The sequence below is a fragment of the Gopherus flavomarginatus genome, chromosome 1 (assembly GCF_025201925.1).
Source record: "Gopherus flavomarginatus isolate rGopFla2 chromosome 1, rGopFla2.mat.asm, whole genome shotgun sequence".
NCBI lineage: Eukaryota > Metazoa > Chordata > Testudines > Testudinidae > Gopherus > Gopherus flavomarginatus.
In genome coordinates, this window is record NC_066617.1 from 277,215,386 (window position 1) to 277,237,503 (window position 22,118).

General features: G+C 39.7%; 1 protein-coding gene across 9 annotated transcripts in view; it reads right to left on the reverse strand.

Moving 5' to 3' along the window:
* GPC5 (glypican 5) overlaps positions 1-22,118 on the reverse strand; it is a 1,108,951-nt gene that overhangs the window by 1,031,256 nt on the left and 55,577 nt on the right. For all 9 annotated transcript variants that reach the window (XM_050948964.1, XM_050948957.1, XM_050948972.1 and 6 more), the window contains exon 2: positions 19,068-19,229. In XM_050948964.1, coding sequence (XP_050804921.1) covers positions 19,068-19,229 — 162 coding nt within the window. The remainder of the gene's footprint in view (positions 1-19,067; positions 19,230-22,118) is intronic.

Sequence of the window (22,118 nt, forward strand, 5' to 3'; positions counted from 1 at the left end):
GTATGTTTTGGATCTGGCTCTAAATGCTGGGTGAAAACAATGTGCCCAAAAGATTAACAAATCCAAGCTCCTTATTGTGCATCTACCTAACCAAAGGAAATGGCAACAGATTCATTAAGATCTTTGGAGGTAATAAGGTACTCTCAAAGGTTGGAGAGATGTTTATGGTTTTATTTATTGAAGGTCATATTTCAGGCCCGCATGTATCTGAAAATATGATTGTAAATAATAAGAAGATGAATTGTGATAGACTGTCTATCTAAGGTATTCCTATGGCCCCTATTATCATAGTCTCTGAGCGCCTCAAAATCTTCATTGCATTTATCTTCATAACACCCTCTTCACCTGTGAGGTAAAGAACTATTGTTAAGCCCATTTACAGATAGAGAACTGAGGCTCAGATTTACTAAATTACATGGCTACGGTCACACAGAAAGTCTACGACAAAGCAGGTAACTGGAACAAAAAAGTCTCAGGTTATTGTCCTAACCATTCTTCTCAAAGAATTGTGTCCTTTTCAGATAAATTTGTGTGTAAAATTTTATAACATGCCTAAATCAACTGAAAGCAAGATTAGACCAATAGTACACGTGATTTAACTTTGTAATCTAATGTCTGTCTTGTACTTGTCTAGCTTTCCTTGATAGTTATTGATGTTCTTTCAGTTGTTTTATAAATTTCTCTGTTTAATAAAGTTTTCTCTGTAGTGGTTTAGATTCTACTCGATATTAATCTGGATTGTGGTTAGCTGTTCAGCCAAATCTTCAGTAGCTGACAGCATAAGATAAAGTGAACATTTATTGATGATTTTAGACAATTATTAAATTCTGTATTCAAATTGCCTGAGATAGACATGAAATCCACTTTGCAATTTCCTGTTTTTCCAATTATGTGTTAATTGGCAATGTGTCTAAGGCACTCAAAATCACTCAAACTTGCATAATTATTTTGATAGAGTTAGAATTATCATTCAGTGGTGTGACATGGGCGTGCCCAATCATGTCTTCACAGATATATTACATCTGTGTTTGAGCATCTTCTCAATCGTTCACCAATGGGGCGTCTACCAAAAGCTAAAGAATAGCTGGTTAACCTGGTTATTGTAGGATGTTTGCACAGGAAACATTTTTAGAGAGTTCCATAATATGTAGACTATTGGTTTACAAATCTGGTGAAGCTGAAACTTGTCACCTGTGGTAGGATGGGTCTAACAGCTGATTCAATCAACACTGAGAACATTTAACATCCATCAATCCAGCCCAGCCCTGTGTTTACAGTCTGGGAAGGATGCCAGTCTGAGTACTGACGAAGACAAAGGTCTGAGATTGTAGGAGAAAAGGAAATGGGCACAAATATTTTCCATTGTGGAAGACATCGGAGCCAAATCCGTGGAATATTTGCTGGAGCACCCATGGGGAAAAATTAGCAGGTGCTCTGCACCCACCAGCTGCCAAGCTTCCCCTGCCCCCATCCCCTCCTCCTCCCACAAGCATGCTGCATCTCTGCTCCTGCCCCTCCCAGCACTTCCCGCCTCTATATAGATAGATAGATATATAGGTAGATAGATAGAGGAATGAAGAAGAAAGTACTAAAAGTACACTTAAAACTGACAGACAAGGCCCTATATACTGAGGCAAAGTGAGAAGTGAGCTTTGCTGCAGATTTTGTTCCAGACCAAAAGGTGGTAGAGGAGGAACTGGGAGGCACATAGATTTTTGATTTATGTCTGTCCTTCCTTCATGTCCCTGATTTTAAATGAGTCTGTGACTCACAATTCCCACATGACAGCTGTAGTATGACAAACTGTGCAAAACTAGCCTTAATTTAGACCATTGAGTTTAAGTGGGCAAACAGAGGCTCTAATCTGCAACTGCTTCAGCACATCTAAATCTGGATATGTATTTTATCTTTATTTAAACCAGAAATTATCTTTAATTTGAAGTATGTGTTTAATTTTAAGGTTTTATGTTCTCCAAGGGTGCAAATGGGAGATTAAATGTTGCAAGAAATTTTTAAATTACATAGCTGTCAAACCTTGTTTCACCACAATGCAGCTTTAACGCACCTAAAAAGTACTTCAGCAGAAATTTTAGAGTGTATTTCAGAAATCTTACTGTAATCCATTATTTAGGTTTTATTTTAGGAATTACTGACAAAATAAATAATAATTTATTTGAAACCACTGCTGTCTGTTGTCTTGATAAAAGTTCACATATTTAATCAATAAAACAAAGTTTCATGTCCAATAAATATGAAAACTAGCCCGTATGACACTGTGAGATTACTGCACATGCTGCTTTTTAAACCTACTTTCATTTTATTACAAAAAAACCAAAAAGCTTTACCTTATAGTATGGATAAATGGCTTCATCAATTCAATTAGAGTCATTTTAAAGTTAATCACATAAAGCATTTGAAACAGCAAAACACATCAAGTTCTCGTCTTCACTGAATGTAAATTGACTCTGTATTTATTCTCATAATACCCCTGTGAAGTAGGAATGCACTATTATCCCCATTTTAGAGACGGGAAACGGAAGCACAAAAGAGACTAATTACCCTACTCAAGGTCAAACACAAAGTCTGTGGAAGAGCAGGGAACTGAATCTGGGTTTTCCAGATTCCAGGCTAGTGCCGTAAACAGGGGAACAGCCTTTCTTCTTCCCTACCACATCGACCAACTCTTTTTGTCCTTTACCTCCTCTTCCTTCCTATTAAATATTGCTTTCTGTAGCATTTTGCAACCATATAAAGCAACCCAACCTTAGAAATATCAACAAATCTCAGCTTTCTTAGATAAATAAATTGACAGCCCTGACCTGCTCCAAGAGCAGTTCATTCATAATACAATTGCATATATATTGTGTATATGGTGTGGTATTGCCATCCTTACTTCTGCGCTGCTGCCTGCAGAGCTGGGCCCTCAGTCAGCAGCTGCCACTCTCCAGCTGCCCAGCTCTGAAGGCAGCAGAGCAGAAATAAGGGTGACATGGTATGGTATTGCCACCCTTACTTCTGTGCTGCCTTCAGAGCTGGGCACCTGGCCAACAGCCACCACTCTGGCTGCTCAGCTCTGAAGGCAGCACAGAAGTAAGCGTGGCAATACCATGACCCTCCTAAAATAACCTTGTGACCCCCTTAAAACTCCCTTTTAGATCAGGACCCCCAACTTGAGAAACACTGGTCTTTCCTGTGAAATCTGTGTAGTATAGGGTAAAAGTACATAAAAGACCAGATTTCACAGTCCATGATGCATTTTTCATGGCCGTGACTTTGGTGGGGCCATAGTTATACCCCTGGCTAGTTACTTGTTTTTGACCTTGACAGAACATGTCAGACCATCAGAAGAACACTAAGTCTCAAAATATGAGTTGACTGGGATGAAATGCTCTCAGTCAGAGAAAAAAAATCTAAGCATCCGGTATTATAGTCAAAGAATAAACTCTATACATTTCAGAAGCTACATCTTTTCACAGCACCAACAAAAACACTGGGTAAAATATCTAACCTTCCTATGAGCTAATATTTAAAAGAGATACGTACAACCTGTATGAAATCACTCTATGTTCTAAGATCTCCTCCTGCATTTTCTATACTGGGAGAAAATATAGTAATGTAGGACCTATTGAGTTTTGTGCTTGGAGATTTTAGAACTATAGCAGGAAAAAGTGTTGACTTGTACATTATCCTCATATTAATTTTCTATTGATTATATGCAAACAAATTGAATGCAAATATTTTCTTTACATTTTAGGAATCTGCTCCCAGGATATTTATTTTTGCCAAACCACAAGAAATATTAGAGCATACAATAATATATACATAATAATAAGCTATTAAATGCAAAGTACCTTTACTGGCTCTTCATGAACACACTTTAAACAAAAACAAATACCATCAAAACTCAGTTTTCACTTTAATGTACCTAGAAGTGTGAAGGGAAGGCCCTGTGAGAAGAGGACAGTTTTCCACAATGCTTTCCTGGTGAGTAACACCTTAGTAAGAAGTTTGGAAAGCAACCCGGATACTTAACCTTTGCATTGGCAGCAAAGCTTCCTTCTGGAAATGTAGTTAAACACTCCATTTGCTATTGTGTTTGATCAGTTTAGTTTTGACTGGAATTTTTTCATTGATTAAAGAGACCTGTTAATGCATACACTTTAAAGAGCTCTAAAAATACCAAGGAAAAGTGTGCTTTTATGTTAGTTTCTAAAAACATTTTAGGACAGCCTACAGCTGCAAGGTTACCATGGCCATGTCCCCTTTCAGTCAGATCAATCTAAAAAATGAGATAAAGCAGTCTCAGCTCAAATAAGAATTACAGTGGAACACCTGAGTCCATAATCACTGAACTATGTTACTAGTGCTTTGGATGGTCCTGCTGCTGAGCACATAATGACTTTCTTGTGCAAACATTGCATATCACATGTCTAATCCATCTTCAATTCAGGTCCCAGTCCTGCTCCATGATCCACACAGAGGCAGCTGTTTACCCATGCAGAGGTCCATTGAAATCAATGGGGATTCACACAGCAAGGTCAAGGCCTTCCTTAATCGCACTGACTTCCATGGAAGTTGGCTCTCATCCCAAAAGAGTCCTAACTAGCACTAGCAGTAAGGAGAGAGAGAGAGGGGGGAGATATTAGAATAATTAATTCTAATTTTAAAAAATATTTTTGAAGTTTATAGTGATTATATGTGGGGGAGGTTCAATTTTCTCTCTGGTTTTATTTTTATTCATGCTCATTTTTAACTATCATGAAGATAAGAAAAAACAAAGAAATGGAGACATATCAAATAAAATAAAAATGTCATCACTACAAATATTTTAAAATATTTACTAGAAATTGGGCTGGCAGGAGCGGGGACAGTATTTAAGTGACTATAATATCTGTCAATTTTGGGGGTTTGTACTGCCTACTATCACTACGGTATCTCAATGCCGCCCACATAAAATAGATTAGTAGGATCTTTGCTGTTGCAAAATACTATGGTGTCTTTGGTTCTTCTCCTCCTTTGGGTTTTTTAAAAAGGGAGTAGGCAGGTATTGATACTGTGAATGACATTCTGGGTATGGTGGACAAGATTTGTCAAATAGAAAGGTTTGGTAAAATGTCCTAAAGGTAACTTTTACAGTCATGCCATACTACTTCTGCCCACCTCTTCAGTTGAGCAAATACAGAAGCGCATGAACAGCAGTGATATGATACCAAAGCAAGCTAGTGCATAGGCACTGACTGTGTGTGTGCTCCCAGGCTGGAGCACCCACCAGTAGCCCCCACAACCAGCTCCTCCCGCTCCCCCCAGTGCTCCCACCTGATATAATCAGCTGGTCCATGGCTTGCAGTAGCTGCGGAGGGGAGGGGAAGGGGAGAAGTGAGGGTGGGGTGCGCTCAGGGAAGGGGACAGAATGGGGCAGGAAGAGGGTGAGGGGGTGTTGGAAGAGGCAGAGTGGAGGTGGGGCCTTGAGGGAAGGGATGGAGTGGAGATGGGGCCTGGGGAAGAATGGGGTTCAAGCACCCACCAGCACATTAGAAAGTTGGCACCTCTGAGATAGTGTATATATACATATGCAGTGTCTCTATGCATCACATTTTGGTGCTTTGTGTGTGGAGAACACAATGAGCACTGGATTTATGGTACTACTTTAAGCTAATGGAAGAGCCAAAATAGAGAGAAAGTGTTAGGAAACATTAGAGAAATCGCAGTCAAATTCAATAGTAAAACTCCATAAGTTATATTTGAGAAAGTTTTCTATATTCTGACTATTTAAGAAAGTGTCAGGAAATGTAAAACTAGTTCTCACCCTAAACTTGGTATCTAATGAAAACATTGTCACAGTTACCCAGTGAACCACTCACCCTTCTGGTCTTGTTGAGTGCAATCTTCTCCCACGTCTCAGGCCTCAAGGTATCACATGGCTCAGGTTGGAACTGTGTGAATCTCCAAGTGGGCTCAGGGTTGCAGTCTCTGCGTACTAACTACTATTTCCTCAGTGGGTCTGACTTAGGCTCAGACCCTAAAGTTCTATTCCCTCTGGGGCAAAGAGAGTGCTAATCAGTGACCAAACCCTGCTCTTCAAAGCAAAGTATCATTTGTTTAGAACAAAAGCATTTCAAAAAAATATATATTAAAAGCATTATACACCTCTAGCTTATCAAGAGTTTAACCATCTTCTGTATGGGGACTTTAGTAGAACTAGCTCCCTATAGACTTTTCTGCCTAGCCTCTCTCTGTCAGCATGTCTCCTTGTAAGAGTTCACTAACACTCTCTGGATATGCAGTGTAGTTGTATCTGTGTCAGTCCCAGGATATTAAAGAGACAAGCTGGGTGAGGTAATAGGGTGACTAGATGTCTCAATTTTATAGGGACAGTCCCGATATTTGGGGCTGTGTCTTATATAGGTTCCTATTAACTCCCACCCCCATCTCGATTTGTCATACTTGCTATCTGGTCACCCTATTAGGTAATATCTTTTATTGGATCAACTTCTGTTGGTCAGAACAGAGCAGCAGTGGGTAAACTGTGGCCCGAAGGTGGACCATCAGGGTGATCAGTTTGTGGGCTGCCAGTTTGTTTACATTTGCAAAGCCACCCGCAGCTCCCAATGCCCATGGGCCACAGGTTACCCACCACTGGACCAGAGACATTAGGTATCATGTTTTGAGTGAGAACCAGTTTTAGATTTCCTGACATTTTCTTGAATAGTCAGAATATAGAAAACTCTCTCTAATATCATAACTTCTGGAGTTTTGCTGTTGGATTTGACTACAGTTTCTCTCACCAACAGAAGTTGGCCCAATAAAAGATACTACCTTCACCTACCGTGTCACGTTTTGGATAGCCCCCACCTTTGCAGGGATCAAGACTTTTTTAATGTTTATAATACTTTTGATCGCTAGCATTCCAACCTGATAAGACAGCTGCATCACTTCTGCCTAGAACTTAGAAGGATGCCTTTGTCTTTCAAGTGCTTGCTTGGGTGTAATCTGGAAAGCCATTGTGTCACCTTCATGTACTGAGCTCACTGAATCCAAGCATTAAAGGCATACAATAAACACTGCACTAACCCAAATATACAATATTTTCCTCTCACTAACCAGGTAACATACAAAGTTCATAAAATTTTTACACAGCAGAATTCATAACATTACATGTATCAGTTCCATGTCTGTCACAGACATTGTCTCTATACAAATTCTGCTATAAAATCACGCTTTCTTTGCTTATCACACTGGAATAGAGCAGTTGTCCCTTTAGCATTATTTATTTTGCTCTTTTGTTCACATGAGAACCAGTTTACTATTAAACACAAAGCATCACATGGATAAAACAAACATTCAAAAGAAAGTCAGACCGGTTAGATAAATTTTATAATTATGGCAGGAAAAGTACATAGTATGAGCAAGTAAATGAAGAATTCAATTTATGAGAAAGGCAAGTTTCAAACAATACATATGTAACCCTTCTGCCCCTGTAAGCTGGCAACAACAAGGGCTGGGTTCAGTATCCAGGGGTTCTGTTTCAATAACGCAATGCATAAGCGGCTCGAGCCCCCACCAAGTGACCTGGGACAATTACATACCACCCCCCACCTCCCATGGCGCCTCTAGGAAGCAATATTCCCCACTCACAAGCACAGAATCCGAATGTAGCAAAATCCTTTAATAAAGGAACGAAACAATGCGGCATTACGTTGGAGAAACACCACAAACAAGATTATAACACAAACCATGAGCAAAAAAACCCCACCTCCAAGTACATTTGGCAATGTCGTTTTCCCGTCAGGGTCTTAAGTCCAAATCACCCCAGAGTTCAAAAGTTCATTTGCAGAGTTTTACTCCCGCCCCTCCCAGCCTGGGTGGAAATAGGGGGGGCACACAGGGTGTAAAGCGGCACCTTTCGTGGGCCAAGGCTAACTGCCCCACCTCTCCGAGGAGATCTGCTGCAGCCTTCATCACGAACAGCTGTGCTCCGCTCCACCAGCTGTCCCCACAAACGGCTCAGCTCCACTCTGCTGCACTAGGCTGGGTCAACCACCCTGCAAACTGCTCTGCCAGGCTTTTAGCGATATATCTTCAAGCTCCCCCACTAGTTAACACAGCACTCGGTGATCTCAGCTCTTAGTGATTTCAGCTCGTAGTACGGGAGCCCCAGTGCTGGTGCACCATTGGTCCAAAGTGAATTCAGCTCAGCAGCCTCTAGCTAGATTCCTAATAGAATCAAAATTAGCTCTGCTATTCAACAGTGGAGAAAGAGAAGGAGGTGCAATTGGTACGCCAGGCCCTCAAAAGAGGCCCATACCGTCAGGTATACATAGCTGTCCCCAATCTCTCTCCATTCACTAGGTTTTGGCACCCATGTCCCTTGTCTAGCGAGTGCTACTCAAATGATGGTGAAACTCTCTGTCATAAAGCAGTTTCATAGTTCCTCATTCACATAATCAGGGTGATAACACTTTATTCCTCCTGCCCCAATAACAAAGAAATTAGGGATCCCACAGCTGTCAAAGTAACCATCCCAGGCTGCCGTGGGCTATGCTAGGGGAGTTGGATGTGCAAATGCAAATACCTGAAATTCCTTTCCACACTCCCCATAATTCACCACTAGATGTCAGGGTAGAGCTCATCCTGACTCTGCTTAAACATGTTAATATATACACGGGGCTTAACACCAGTCACATTTCAAATATACTGTTCCTCCCTTTTAAATTCTCTAGTGGACTCTGGACTTAATTTGCCAAGCAAATTAAAACAAACAAACAAAACTAACGATATATACAGAGCAGAACAATTTAGAATCTCACATAAAATATAATGGGCTCTTCCTGGCTTTACTACCACCAAATGTTGTTCTGTGCTCAGGAACATAGTGTGTGATTCCTAAGGTCAAATTTTCAAAGGCAGATATTACTTTTGGATACCCAACTTGAGACACTTGCACCTGATTTTCAGAAGTCATTGGGAACTGTGTGATCAGCACCTCTGAAATTAGGCAATAAAAAAATGTGAGGTATCTAAAATTTTGAAAATTCTGGCCCTACAGCCTGGATCTACTGAGAGAACACAAGTAAAAAGCATGCCAGATTGGAATCTGCTATAGTGACTGAGCTAGTGGTCAGCTAGAGTAACAATGGGGTCATCACTGTGGAAGTCAGTTCCCTCAACAATTCTCCAAAAGCCCGGATTTGCTGACTTTTCGTCATGCTACAAGATTCATCTTTCCTCACAGCCCTTCATTCACGGAAAAGACATAAGGGATATGAATCCTGGGGGAATAGTTGCCGCTAGTCCCTGTTTTAAATATCAAACTCTCCATTCAACTTGGACTGCTCATGTGCCCTGAATACTATGTCTCATTCAGTACTGCTGGTGACTTTCTATGTGAACTGAAAACATGTGAACAGGAGAAGGGTAAGTGGACTGCTTGCTGTCCATTTCTGGTTGCCATCAGGGTACTTCCGGAATTCCAAACTGAATTTGTCTTCTATTATTCTGCGCCCATTGTTCTTTGTTTTATACTTCCACTAAGTGTGTATAGTTCTCCCTCCTTCTGAATTATTCATGTTAAGCACACACAAAGTCAATTATAGTAGTGTAAAATTCATTATTTTTGCTCAAAAGGAGTTTTGTGCAATGTTTACATTTTATTTCATACAATTACAACTCCTCTCAATTTTGTTTCATTTGCAGTTTCGTCAAAATGACTACTTTGTAACTGAAAACTTTCACACACAAAAGTTGATTTTTGCATGTTTTGGATAAAAGAAAATAGTTTTCACTGAAAAATAAAATCCCAGCACCAGGCACCAGCCAATTTCAAGTCCAGTTTTACTTAGAAAGAAGACTTCTTTCTCAAACTGTATTCTTGTCTCTTGAAAATGCAGTACATAATTCCATTAGTGCAGGAAAACATGACTGGCTTGCAAATGTTTAACTTGAGCAATATTTAGGGCAAAAATAAGCCTGTTTATGTCTGTAACAAGATAGAAAAATACTTGAAACCTATGTTTTTGCATGTTATTATGAATTTCACACATTGTTACTTATCTTTGTTTTCCCCAAGTCATGACTTTCAGGTTTAGCAGCAGTTCTATGACCACAATCTTACATTGACATCAATGGGATTGCTTATATGCTTAATATTAGGCACATACACAGGTGTTTGCAAAAACTCAAATCTATGATTATAAAAGTGGATGCAGCATGGAAGTCTGGAGCCAGATCAGAGGAGTCATAGCAGTCCCACATTATCACAGTATAGCACTGTCTTACTATCCCTATTTTTATTTTTTTATATTCCTATTAAATGAACATTTTTGTTAGCATTTAGGTCAAATTTAAAACATGATTTCTTTAGGCTAAACACTTAATTCCCTTAATCCTTCTTTCTAAATAATATTTTCACATCTACGTATCATTTTGATTGCTCTTCCATCTTTTTAACTGTTAATATTTTTTAAAAAACTAAGGGAATCCGAATATTGAATGATATTCCAAGTACTGTATAACCTACCTTGCACTGGAAAAACAACATCTTTTGTCTTGGATAGAAGACTATAGAACAGAAATAGCCTTCTATGAAACTGCACTGATTATAGCAGACTTAAGTCGGTTCTGAACCATTAACTGCACATCCTGACTGTTTTCCACATAATACTGTCCTACTTCATATCATCGTGAGTCTCCTCAAGTGCCCTGTTTGGATCTTTATGTTAAAAGATGCATTGTATTTTTTATGACCAGTCAGCCAAATTTTCCAGGTTTCTGAGGGTAAATATGTCACCTTTTGTATCTGATATGAATTAGAACCTCAAATAACCAAACCTCATTTCAAAAAAAGTATCTGAAAATAAAGTCACATGCCCCACAAATTTCACATAAAGAAAGTTTAAATAATTCCTATTTATTTTAGTAGCACCTATAGGTCACACAGTGAGAGAGAGTGCCTACCCCAAAGAGCTTACAACCTAAGGCTATGTCTACACTATGAACTTACAGTGGCACAGTTGTACCGCTGCACTTGTGCTGCTGTTAAGTCTCATGTGTAACCAATCTAAGCCAGCTGGGAGAGAGCTCTCCTGCCAGCATAATTAAGCCATCCCCAATGAGCAATGGTGGTAGTTATGTCGGCAGGTGAGCAACTCCTGCTGATATAGGGCTGTCCACACTGGTACTTCTGTTGGTGACATTTTTGTTGGTCAGGGGTGTGTTTTTTCACACACTGACCAACAAAAATTTTACCAACAGAATTGCTGGTATAGACATACCCTTAGTCACTTCAACTCTCTGCCTGAGTGTCCTCCTCTTCAAGAAGGTTGCCTACCTACCTACAACACAAAGGAGTTATGAAGATTAATTAGTTAATATCTGTAAAGTGCTACAAACATGTTAAATACTAAGTAGTATTACTGCCAATTTGAAGCTCGGAAACTGAGGCACAGACCAATTAAGTGACTAGTTCTAAGGTCACACATAAAATGTAAGAGTGACATGAGAGTCATAATCACTACAAATCCCTTTAAAGCCCTATACTAGCCAGAGCTGACACCTGTAGGAGGTATAAATAGCACAAGATATAATGTATGCAAATATATCCAAAAACTAAAAATAAGGGTGAATAGAAATAAACTCCCCTGGAGTACTTAAAGATTTGTTTGCAATACAAGCACAAGTGTAAATTAATAATGAAGTTTCAAATACTCACCTAAATATTCTCGCCTTTTGATAAGCCTTCAATGCTGTGTTTTACATGAAACTAGATACAAACAAGTTGGGTCTGATTCTCAGTTACATTATACCCCCCTTTTCACCATTCTGATACCATAAAGCAATCAGAACCTGTCACTTAAGAATACCATGAGAGCAGAGGTCCTGCTCGGCTGGTGTAGAATAGATAAGGGTATACCAGCCTTGCTTACAGTCTCCAGAGTAGGGTCAGAGTACAGATATGGTCCGAGTGTACTGCACTATGGCTGCAAAATATCTTTGATGCCAGTATACAAATGCAAGGAATATGTGCAACAAGCAGGATGAACTGGAAGTCATGGTATATGAAGAAAATTTTGACTTAACTGACATCACAGACACTTGGTGGGACAACTCCCAGGACTGGAGTACCAACATTCACAGATATAGCTTGTTTCAAAAGGATAACTATGGGAAAAAAGAGTATGTCAAGCATGTATACACTTATGCACTGTATACACTTGCTCTGAGGTTCAGTGGGAAGTGAGTGACAGTCCTGAGAGCCTCTGGATGAGGATAACCAAGGAAAAGAACAGTAGCAATGTTATGGTGAGGGTCTATTAGAGACTATCAAATCAGGAAGAGGAAATGGATGAGTCATTCTACAAGCAGGTAACAAGATTAGTTAACACACTTGAGTTAGTATTAATGGGGGATTTTGAGTTGCCTGATATTTTTGGAAGACTAAGAACATAAGAACGGCTGTATCGGGTCAGACCAAAGGTCCATGTAGCCCAGTATCGGTCTACCAACAGTGGCCAATGCCAGGTGCCCCAGAGGGAGTGAAGCTAACAGGCAAGGATCAAGTGATCTCTCTCCTGCCATCCATCTCCATTCTCTGACGAACAGAGGCTAGGGACACCATCCTTTACCCTTCCTGGCTAATAGCCATTTATGGACTTAGACACCATGAATTTATCCAGTTCCCTTTTAAACACTGTTATAGTTCTAGCCTTCACAACCTCCTCAGGTAAGGAGTTCCACAAGTTGACTGTGCGCTGTGTGAAGAAGAACTTCCTTTTATTTGTTTTAAACCTGCTACCTATTAATTTCATTTGGTGACCCCCAGTTCTTGTATTACTATTGCAGTAAAACATAGAACATCCTTTCTGGTTCAGAAAGTTGAGGAAACAACTATGGGGTCATCCATTTTGGGTCTGGTTTGACCAACAGGGATGAAGGTGGTCGGGAACTTAGGAGGAAGTGATCATGATCTAATAGAATTCAAGATCCTATGGAAAGGAGGACCTGGACTTCAAAATGGCAGATTTCGACCAACTTGTAGAAATAGTAGGCAAGGTCCTATAGAAAGTCCAATCAGGAAGAAAAGGAGTCAAAGGGGGCTGGCAGTTCTTAAACGATGTAATACTAGAGGCTTAACATCAAGTTATTCCAAAGCAGAGGAAAGATAAGAAGAGGCACAGGAGGCCAATGTGGCTGCACAAGGAACTTTTTAGCTATCTAAAAACCGAAGGGGATACATACAGGAAATGGAAGGAGGAGCCTATTACCAAGGAAATATGCATGGGAATAGCATGAGCATACAGGGACAAATTTAGGAAAGCCAAGGCAAAGAATGAGTTACAGCTGGCAAGAAATATTAGTGACAACAAGAAGGTGTTCTTCAGATATGTCAGACACAAAAGAAAGATCAAGGATAGTGTGAGTCTGCTACTCAGGGAAGAAGGTAAGCAGCTAACGGAAGATGATAGGAAGTTAGAGCTGCTCAATTTCTACTTTGCTTCAGCTTTCTCACAAAAAAACGTGACTGGGTGACTAGCGAAGTTATCATATACAATAAAGGGGAAGGGATGCAGATTGGGTTAAGTAAACAACACATCAGAGATCTTTTGACCAATCTGCATTAATTCAAATCAGCGGGGCCAGATGCTATTCACCCAAGGGTACTGAAGGAATTAGATGAAGAAATCTCAGAGCCACCGGCAATAATATTTACAAACTCATGAATGACAGGAGAGGTATCGAAAGACTGGAGAAGGGCTAATGCGGTGCCATTCTTCAAAAAAGGGGGAAACGGAGGAGCCTAGAAACTATAGACTATTCAGCCTGACTTTGATACCTGGGAAGCTACTAGAGCAATGTATAAAACATTCAATTTGTGAATACCTGGAGAAGGAAGGGTAATCACCAGCAGCCAGCATGGATTTGCCAAGAATAAATCATGCCAAACCAGCTTGATTTCATTCTTTGATAGGGTAACTGATTTGGTGGATAGGGGGAATGCAGTGGACATAATATACCTGGACTTCAGCAAGGCTTTTGACACAGTCATGCATAACATTCTGATAAGTAAGCTGGAGAAATGCAGGCTTGACAGAACTACCATTAAGTGGATACATAATTGGTTAAAGAACCGCACATAAATAATAACTATTAATGGAGGGAGGTCTCAAGTGGGGTTCTGGGTTGGTGGTGTTTAACATCTTTATTAATTACATGGATGTAGGCATAGAGAACATAATGATCAAGTTTATAGATGATACAAAGCTAGAAGGGGTTGCCAACACTTTGGAAGATAGAGCTAAAATTCAGAGAGGTCTAGATAAATTGGAGAATTGGGCTATGGACAACAAAATAAAATTCAACAAAGAAAAATTTAAAGTGCTACACTTGGGAAGAGAAACCAAATGCGCAAATAAAGAGTAGGGGAAAAACTGGCTTGGCAGCAGCACTGCTGAAAAAGATCAGGGAGTTGTGGTGAATCACAACCTCAATATGAGTCAGAAATGCGATGCTGTTACAAAAAAAAAAAAAAGCAAATGCAATTTTAGATTGCATTAACAGAGGTATAGCATTCAAGTCATGGGAGGTGAAAGTATCGCTCTGCTCAGCACTGGTTAGGCCTCAGCTAGAGTACTGTATCCAGTTTTGGTTACCAATGTATAGAAAAGGATGTAGAGAAATTGGAAAGGATCCAGAGGTGAGCAACAAAGATGATCAGAGGGATGGAATGTAAGACATACAAGTAAAGATTGAAGGAACTGGGTATGTTTAGTTGGGAAAAGAGATTAAAGGGGGGAAATGATAGTCTTCAGATACTTGAAAGGTTGCCATAAAGAAGATGGAGAAAAGTTGTTCTCTTTTGCCACAGAGGCAAGGACAAGAGGCAATGGGTTCAAACTACATCATAGCAGATAGATTAAATCTCAGGAAAAACAAACAGAAAGAATAGTAGGACAATGGAACTGCCTCAGGAGGTTGTGGAAACTCTTTCATGGGAAGTTTTCAAAAGGAGGCTGGATAGCCATCTGTCTTGGATGGGTTAGACACAACAAACCCTACACCTTGGCAGGTGATTAGACTAGATGACCCTTGCAGTCCCTTCTAATCCTATGATTCTCTGGAATCAGCCCATTAGTTTTTGTGCTGTTATAATCTGAACTAGAATAAGTTTATCCATGTAGTCAAGGAAATGTGAAATCGTCAAGTCAAGGATTTAATTTATGTATATATTTCATTGTGTTTTCACTATAAAGAACTACAGATTAGAAAGAGAAGGAAAAAGTTAAACCTTTGCTTTGAAGCGACTCCTTATATTACAAATTATCTATAAAGCAATGTATCACTTGAAACCAGAAGTAGGAAATGGCAGCCCCTGCTGAAAAGAGAGTTTTCTGGTCTTCAAATCATTCTCTGAGAAACCTTTGAAACTGAAAACATTTGAATCACTGCCACCACAGATTGCCTTTTTTTGTTGTTGTTGTTACAGGGATGAACAAATGCTCATTGTACCTGTTGGCCAACTAGGCTACCAAAGAAAGCGGATTAGAAGTTTTCAACATATTTTCTTGTCCACATAATTCATTTAACTTATTTTGTTGCAACTTCATCACATTTAATAGCACTATAATCTCAAACAAATATTGCACGTCTGTGAATCCACTTAATCCTCCTTGCTTAGATTAAAGTGGGCATTGGATCTATTTTGTAGTCATAATTTTGCAACATAATATCATGATACTGTGTAATATATTTTTTTTTAAAATTGCATCACAAGATCATTAAGGTTTTCATAGTTAAGAGCCCATATGTCGGGAAGTACCAGCATGAAGTCTGCAATATTAACTCTTCCCTCTTGTGCATTATACTAGTATTTTATTAAGTGATGATATACATTTCTAAAATAATACTATACAATAGGGATCAGCAACGTTTGGCACATGGCCCGCCAGGGTAAGCATCTAGTGGGTCGGGCTGGTTTGTTTACTTGCCATGTCCGAAGGTTCAGCCAATCACGGCTCTCGCTGGCCGTGTCCCAGGCCAATGAGAATGACCTTGAGAATATTTCAGCATTCGCTTATGGATTGTGTAATTTTAAAGATCCAAACACTCATCAAGAACAGCATTTTAGGACATCTGGAATCCATGCAAGTTTATTTTGGTATATCTGGCTGCACAGGCCATACTTGAATTTAGCAATCACCTCAAATTTTGGGCAACACTGGTGGTGATTTCCTTTTGAACTCAATTATACATTCAACACCCAAATTTCTACAAGTCATCTCTTTAAGACCAAATAAAGTTTTAAACCTAGAGATAGCTGAGAGCTTACACATGCTACAGTATTTCCTTCTCACTCAGGTTTGAGGGGAAGTGAAGGTAGCTATAAAATTTAAAAAAAATACTAATGAAAGAAAGGGAAAGTTGATAGTAAAGAAAGTCAATCAGAAGGTAGGAATTGTAGAGAATTGATAAGGGAAACAAAAGGCTACAAGGAGGTACTTTTTGGCCAGCAGAGTTAAGGAGTTTTTTAAATATATTAGAAACCAAAAGAATCCTGACCGTGATTTTGGTCCACTACAACATGGCAATGGTAGAATACTCAATAATAATGCAGTAAAATCAGAAGTGATGAATAAATATTTCTGTTTTGTACTTTGGTAAAAACAACAGATAACATAGTCTCATAATACGGTCATGATTATAACACTCTTTCTATTCCATTAGTACATCTGGAAGATATTAAATAGAAGCTATTAAACATAGTAGTCAAGTGGGTGTTTCCAGGGGGGGTCCCTCAATGATCAGTTCTTAGCCCTATGCTATTTAACATTTTTATCAATGACCTGGGGGAAAATTACATAAAATGATCATTGGTAAAGTCGGCAGATGACACAATAATTCGGATAATGGTAAATAATGAAGCAGAGAGGTCACTGATTCAGAGCAATCTCAATTGCTTGGTAAACTGAGTGCAAGCAAACAATATGCGTTTTAATATGGCTAAACATAAATTTACAAATCTAGGAACAAAGAATGTTCCCGGGAAGCAGTGACTCTGAAAAAAGACTTGTGGGTTGTGGTGGATAATCATTTGAAAAATGAGCTGCCAGTGTGACGCTGTGGCCAAAAAGCTAATGTGATCCTGGGATGCATAAACAGGGGGATCTCGAGCAGGAGTAGAGAGGTTATTTTACCTCTATATTTGGCACTGGTGTGACTGTTGCTGGAACATCCAGTTCTGGTGCCCACAATTCAAGAAAGATGTTTATAAACTGGAGACAGTGCAGGGAAGAGCTATGAGAATGATAAAAGGATTAGAAAACATGCCTTATAGTGATAGACTCAAGGAGCTCAATCTATTTAGCTTAACAAAAAGAAGGGTAATGTGTGACTTGATTACAGTCTATAGGTATCTACATGGGAAACAAATATTTAATAATGGTCTCTTCAATCTAGCAGAGAAAGGTATAAAATAATTCAATGGCTGGAAGTTGAAGCTAGAAAATCTCAGACTGGCAATAAGGCATATTTTTTTAATGTGAGAATAATTAACCAATGGAACAATTTACCAAAAGTCATGGTGGATTCTCAGTCACTGACAATTTTAAATCAAGAATGGATTTTTTTTCTAAATGATTTATTCTAGGAACTATTTTAGGGAAGTTTTATGGCCTGTGTTATACAGGAGGTCAGACTAGATGATCACAGTGGTCTCTTCTGATCTTGGAATCTATGAAACTATTGTTCCTTCTATAAAAAAGAAATTCAATATACAACTGATCATTCATTTTAAAAGCTCAATATTAAAAGCTCCTTACAAATCAGCTAATTCAATTTTAAGAGGTTTTTTTTCCCTATACATGAAGAGAAAACAGACACTTTTAGTTTGAATACCTTATTTCTGATTAAAAGAAAAATAAAGGAGACCAAAGTAAAGGTCCTATCAGAAGGCACCCAGTGCATTTCTCCCCTCTGGTGACAGTTATCACTGAAAAGAACACGAAATGGCTGCCTGTCTCTTTAGACAGCATAGTCATTGGACAAACAAAGGCTTAGCAATTACCACCCAAAAACAGATGAGAACAAGAGGCCTAACACCTGATGTATGTACTCAGAGACCACAAAAAGGACAGAGGTGAAGCTAGTCCTGTAATCGTGACAGTGGGAATTTGGTGTTAGGGTTTATAGTTCTGGAGGTGTGAATACAGTGTGGGCAGATGGGCATATTCTTGTAATCAAGTTACATGTGAGTTAATATCTGAAGTCTCAGCCTACGTAGAGTTACATTTGAACAGGATGATGATGTAGTGTCAATGTTGATGGGTTATCAGTTCACTTCATTTGCTGAAAAATTATGATACAGCCAACAGTAGGGGCAACTTTCCAGGGCTATATGGAGCTAACATTCACATATCATAACAATACTTCCCTACCTCATTGGGGTGTTGTAAGGATAAATTTATGAATCCTTGCAAGGCACTCTGATGATCTGGGCCACAAAAGTACCTTGAAAGACAAATGGCAAGACTCCAGTTGTCTTCAGCAAGACCAGGACTTTGCCGTAAGCACTCTCTCTCTTTCAATTAGTTTTTTCCAGTTTATTACATATACTCACATAGCCCATGTTCTTCCCATCTTCCATGCCCCCAACTGCCCTCAACCTCAGCCTATGCAGAGGACCCCTCACCAGTGTGGAGAGGTTGCAGTGAGAGAACCCGCTGAAAGGCAACTACACCACCAGCCTTGCCAAGGACTAATTGATCCAAGGGAGGGCTTTGCAATGTGCATGCATATCAAGTTAAATTCGTCATGACAGTTTTTAGATACTCAAAGGTGTAAAATCCTAAACAAAGTGCCTAATTAAACCCACTTCTTTATTTTTCTCAAAGGCCACTAGTTAACAGCCACACACTCAAGCTGCCACTCCTCCACAATTAATACTCTCTTTGATAAAGTACAATAAGCATTTAAGAGGAACTAAAATAGATAACTTATCACAGATCACTTTAAGCATATGATAAAGTTAAGGAAATGCTTTTTGAACAAACTTTGAAATGTAAAGCAGAAAGATTTACCTTGAAAAGCAGCTGCATTATGAGATATTAAAAACTTTAAAGTAGAGCTTGATGTTTGAAGCACTTGTCTTATATCCTGCTTTACTACAATCTGGTATCTCTCCTCCATCTTTTTGGTACAACATGTTAGATTTTTAGATGTACAAACTTGAAGATCAGCCCCTAGAGAAAGAAATACACTTTTATTTTCCAAATTTATCATTATTTGTACAGTGCACTATGACATACATGATCATAGAATCATGGAAGATCAGGGTTGGAAGAGACCTCAGGAGGTCATCTAGTCCAAACCACTGCTCAAAGCAGAACCAGCACCAACTAAATCATCCCAGCCAAGGCTTTGTCAAGCCAGGCCTTAAAAACTTCTAAGGATGGAGATTCCACCACCTCCCTAGTTAACCCATTCCAGTGCTTCACCACTCTCCCAGTGAAATAGTTTTCCCTAATATCCAACCTAGCCCTTCCTCACTACAACTTGAGACCATTGCTCCTTGTTCTGTCATCTGCCACCACTGAGAACAGCTTAGCTCAGTGGTGGGCAACCTGCGACCCCTGGGCTGTATGCAGCCTGTCAGGATAATCTACTGGCAGGCCATGAGACAGTTTGTTTACATTGCCCGTCTGCAGCTCCCAGTGGCTGCGGATCATCGTTCCCGGCCAATGGGAGCTCCAGGAAGCATAATGCGCTGGCCACTGCTTCCTGCAGCTCCCATTGGCTGGGAACGGCAAACTGCAGCCACTCAAAGATGCGGTCGGCCGTGCCTGCAGACGGTCAATGTAAACAAACTACCTCGTGACCCGCCAGCGGATTACCCTGACAGGCCACATGCAGGTTTCTCACCTCTGACCTAGCTCCATCCTCTTTGGAACCCCACTTCAGGTAGTTGAAGGCTGCTATCAAATCCCTCCTCACTCTTCTACTCTGCAGACTAAATAACCCTGTTCCCTCAGCCTCACCTCATAAGTCATGTGCTCCAGCCCTCTAATAATTTTCGTTGCCCTCTGCTGGACTCTTTCCAATTTGTCCACATCCTTTCTATAGTGGCTGGCCCAAAACTGGATGCAATACTCCAGATGTGGCCTCACCAGTGCCAAATAGAAGGGAATAATCACTTCCTACTAATGCAGCCCAATATGCCATTGGCCTTCTTGGCAACAAGGGCACACTGTTGACTCATATCCAGTTTCTCATCCACTGTAATCCCCAGGTCCTTTTCTGCAGAACTGCCACTTAGTCAATTTCCCTTTTGTAACAAAGATGACATAGGTCATGGGTGGCCAAACTGTGGCTCACAAGTCACATAAGGCTCTTTTACAGTTCAAGTGCAGCTCATGGATCCCCCCCCAACCCTCCCACCCCATTCTTCTTCACCCTACCAGACTTGATGGTGGGGAGCTTGGGACTTCTGCCATGCAGCAGAGTGGTGGAGTAGGGGCTTCTGCCCAGCAGGGGGGGGAAGGAGGGGCAAGGGGAGTCTTGGGCCTTCAACCCCGTGGGGCATGCCTGCTGGGGCTTCAGCAGGAACAGGGCTGAAGACCCAAGCCCTCATAGGTGCCTCCCATGGGGCAGAAGCCCCAAACCCGGACTGGTGCACCCCGCCTATCAAATTTCTGATGATTGTCATATGCAGCTCAGAAAGTCAGTAAGTTTGGCCACACTTGACATAGATGAAAGCATTACCCAAAGTTCTCAAAGATGTCTGCTCCTGTTCCACAAAAAATAGATGCATGGAGAATTTTTATTTATCTTGTTTATTTAAATACCTTATATGTTTTCCCCTTTATAAAGTAATACAGAGCAATGAAAAGTGTAAAGATCTAAGAAGAAAGGAATTCATATTTTAATAAATAAACTGCACTGTATCCAAATGTTCACTTCTAAAAATGGGTAAACCAACATTTCCAGAAAAAAAAGTAGCATTATTAAAAATGTCTAAGAGTTAAATTCTGTTCTCAAATACAGAACTTTTATTGATATGTATCAAGAGATTTCTTAGGAATTTACAAGAGAAATCCTCTTAAATCTGCTCTCTGGTTGAAAGTCTAATTCTGTTGCTAGGTTTACATGCTGGAGCCTCCTCATGACAGATGGAAGAGGAGAACAATAAGATGAGGACTGCAAGATTGAAAATGTGGAAATTGCCCAGGATAAAACTGACAAAACCTGATGTCATTTACTCTTGACTTCTAACCACGCTGCTACCTATTCTCATTCACCCATATATATATGTAATTCCTTTAGCTACTTTTTAAATCGTATTTCTAATCCTCTCTGTTAAATAATTCCAAGATACTGTAAATAATATTTGAGGAATGGAGGCACACATTTTATACAATGAATATTTCATGAGAGGTCTCAAAATCAGGGTGTTTAAAATGGTATTTTCATAAAAAGCTATTTAACAACAATTTAAGCTATTGAGGATTATATCCAAGTGTTCTGGAAACATGGATAATGTATGACTTCACTGGGTCAAATTTATTCTCAGTTACATCAGACTACATCAGAATATCTCTGCTGAAGTCCATGGAGTCATAGTGAAATAGCAGATTTTTATACGAAGGCTTTAAAGCATAGAACATTAATGAAGATAGCCAAATGCAGCTTAGTTGGTTCCCATTTCCCCAATCAAATTAATATCACATGGGATAAAAAGTCAACAAAACAAGGATCTTAACTGGTTCAGTTTCCTCACAAAGAAAAGTGCCCACAACCACCTACATTGCCCAGTGCATACATAAAATGTCTAGAACTCCAGCCATGCATAAACATAAACTATCTCTTGATTCATGGAGGCATTCGTATTAACCCCCCAGTAAGTCAGGGATACATAATACAGTAAATACACAATACAGTAAAGAGGGAGGGGGAAGCTCTTATAACTGGAAAAATCTTTTTGCTTGTTGCTTCAGAGACTAATCAGGTACACTTGGACCCCATTAACAATTATTTCCTAACAAGAACAGCCACCTTCCCAGTTGCCCTTAAGGCCTAACCATATGTGGTTTCCTCAAGTCACACACTCAGAATTTCTGTCACTCAGAACATGA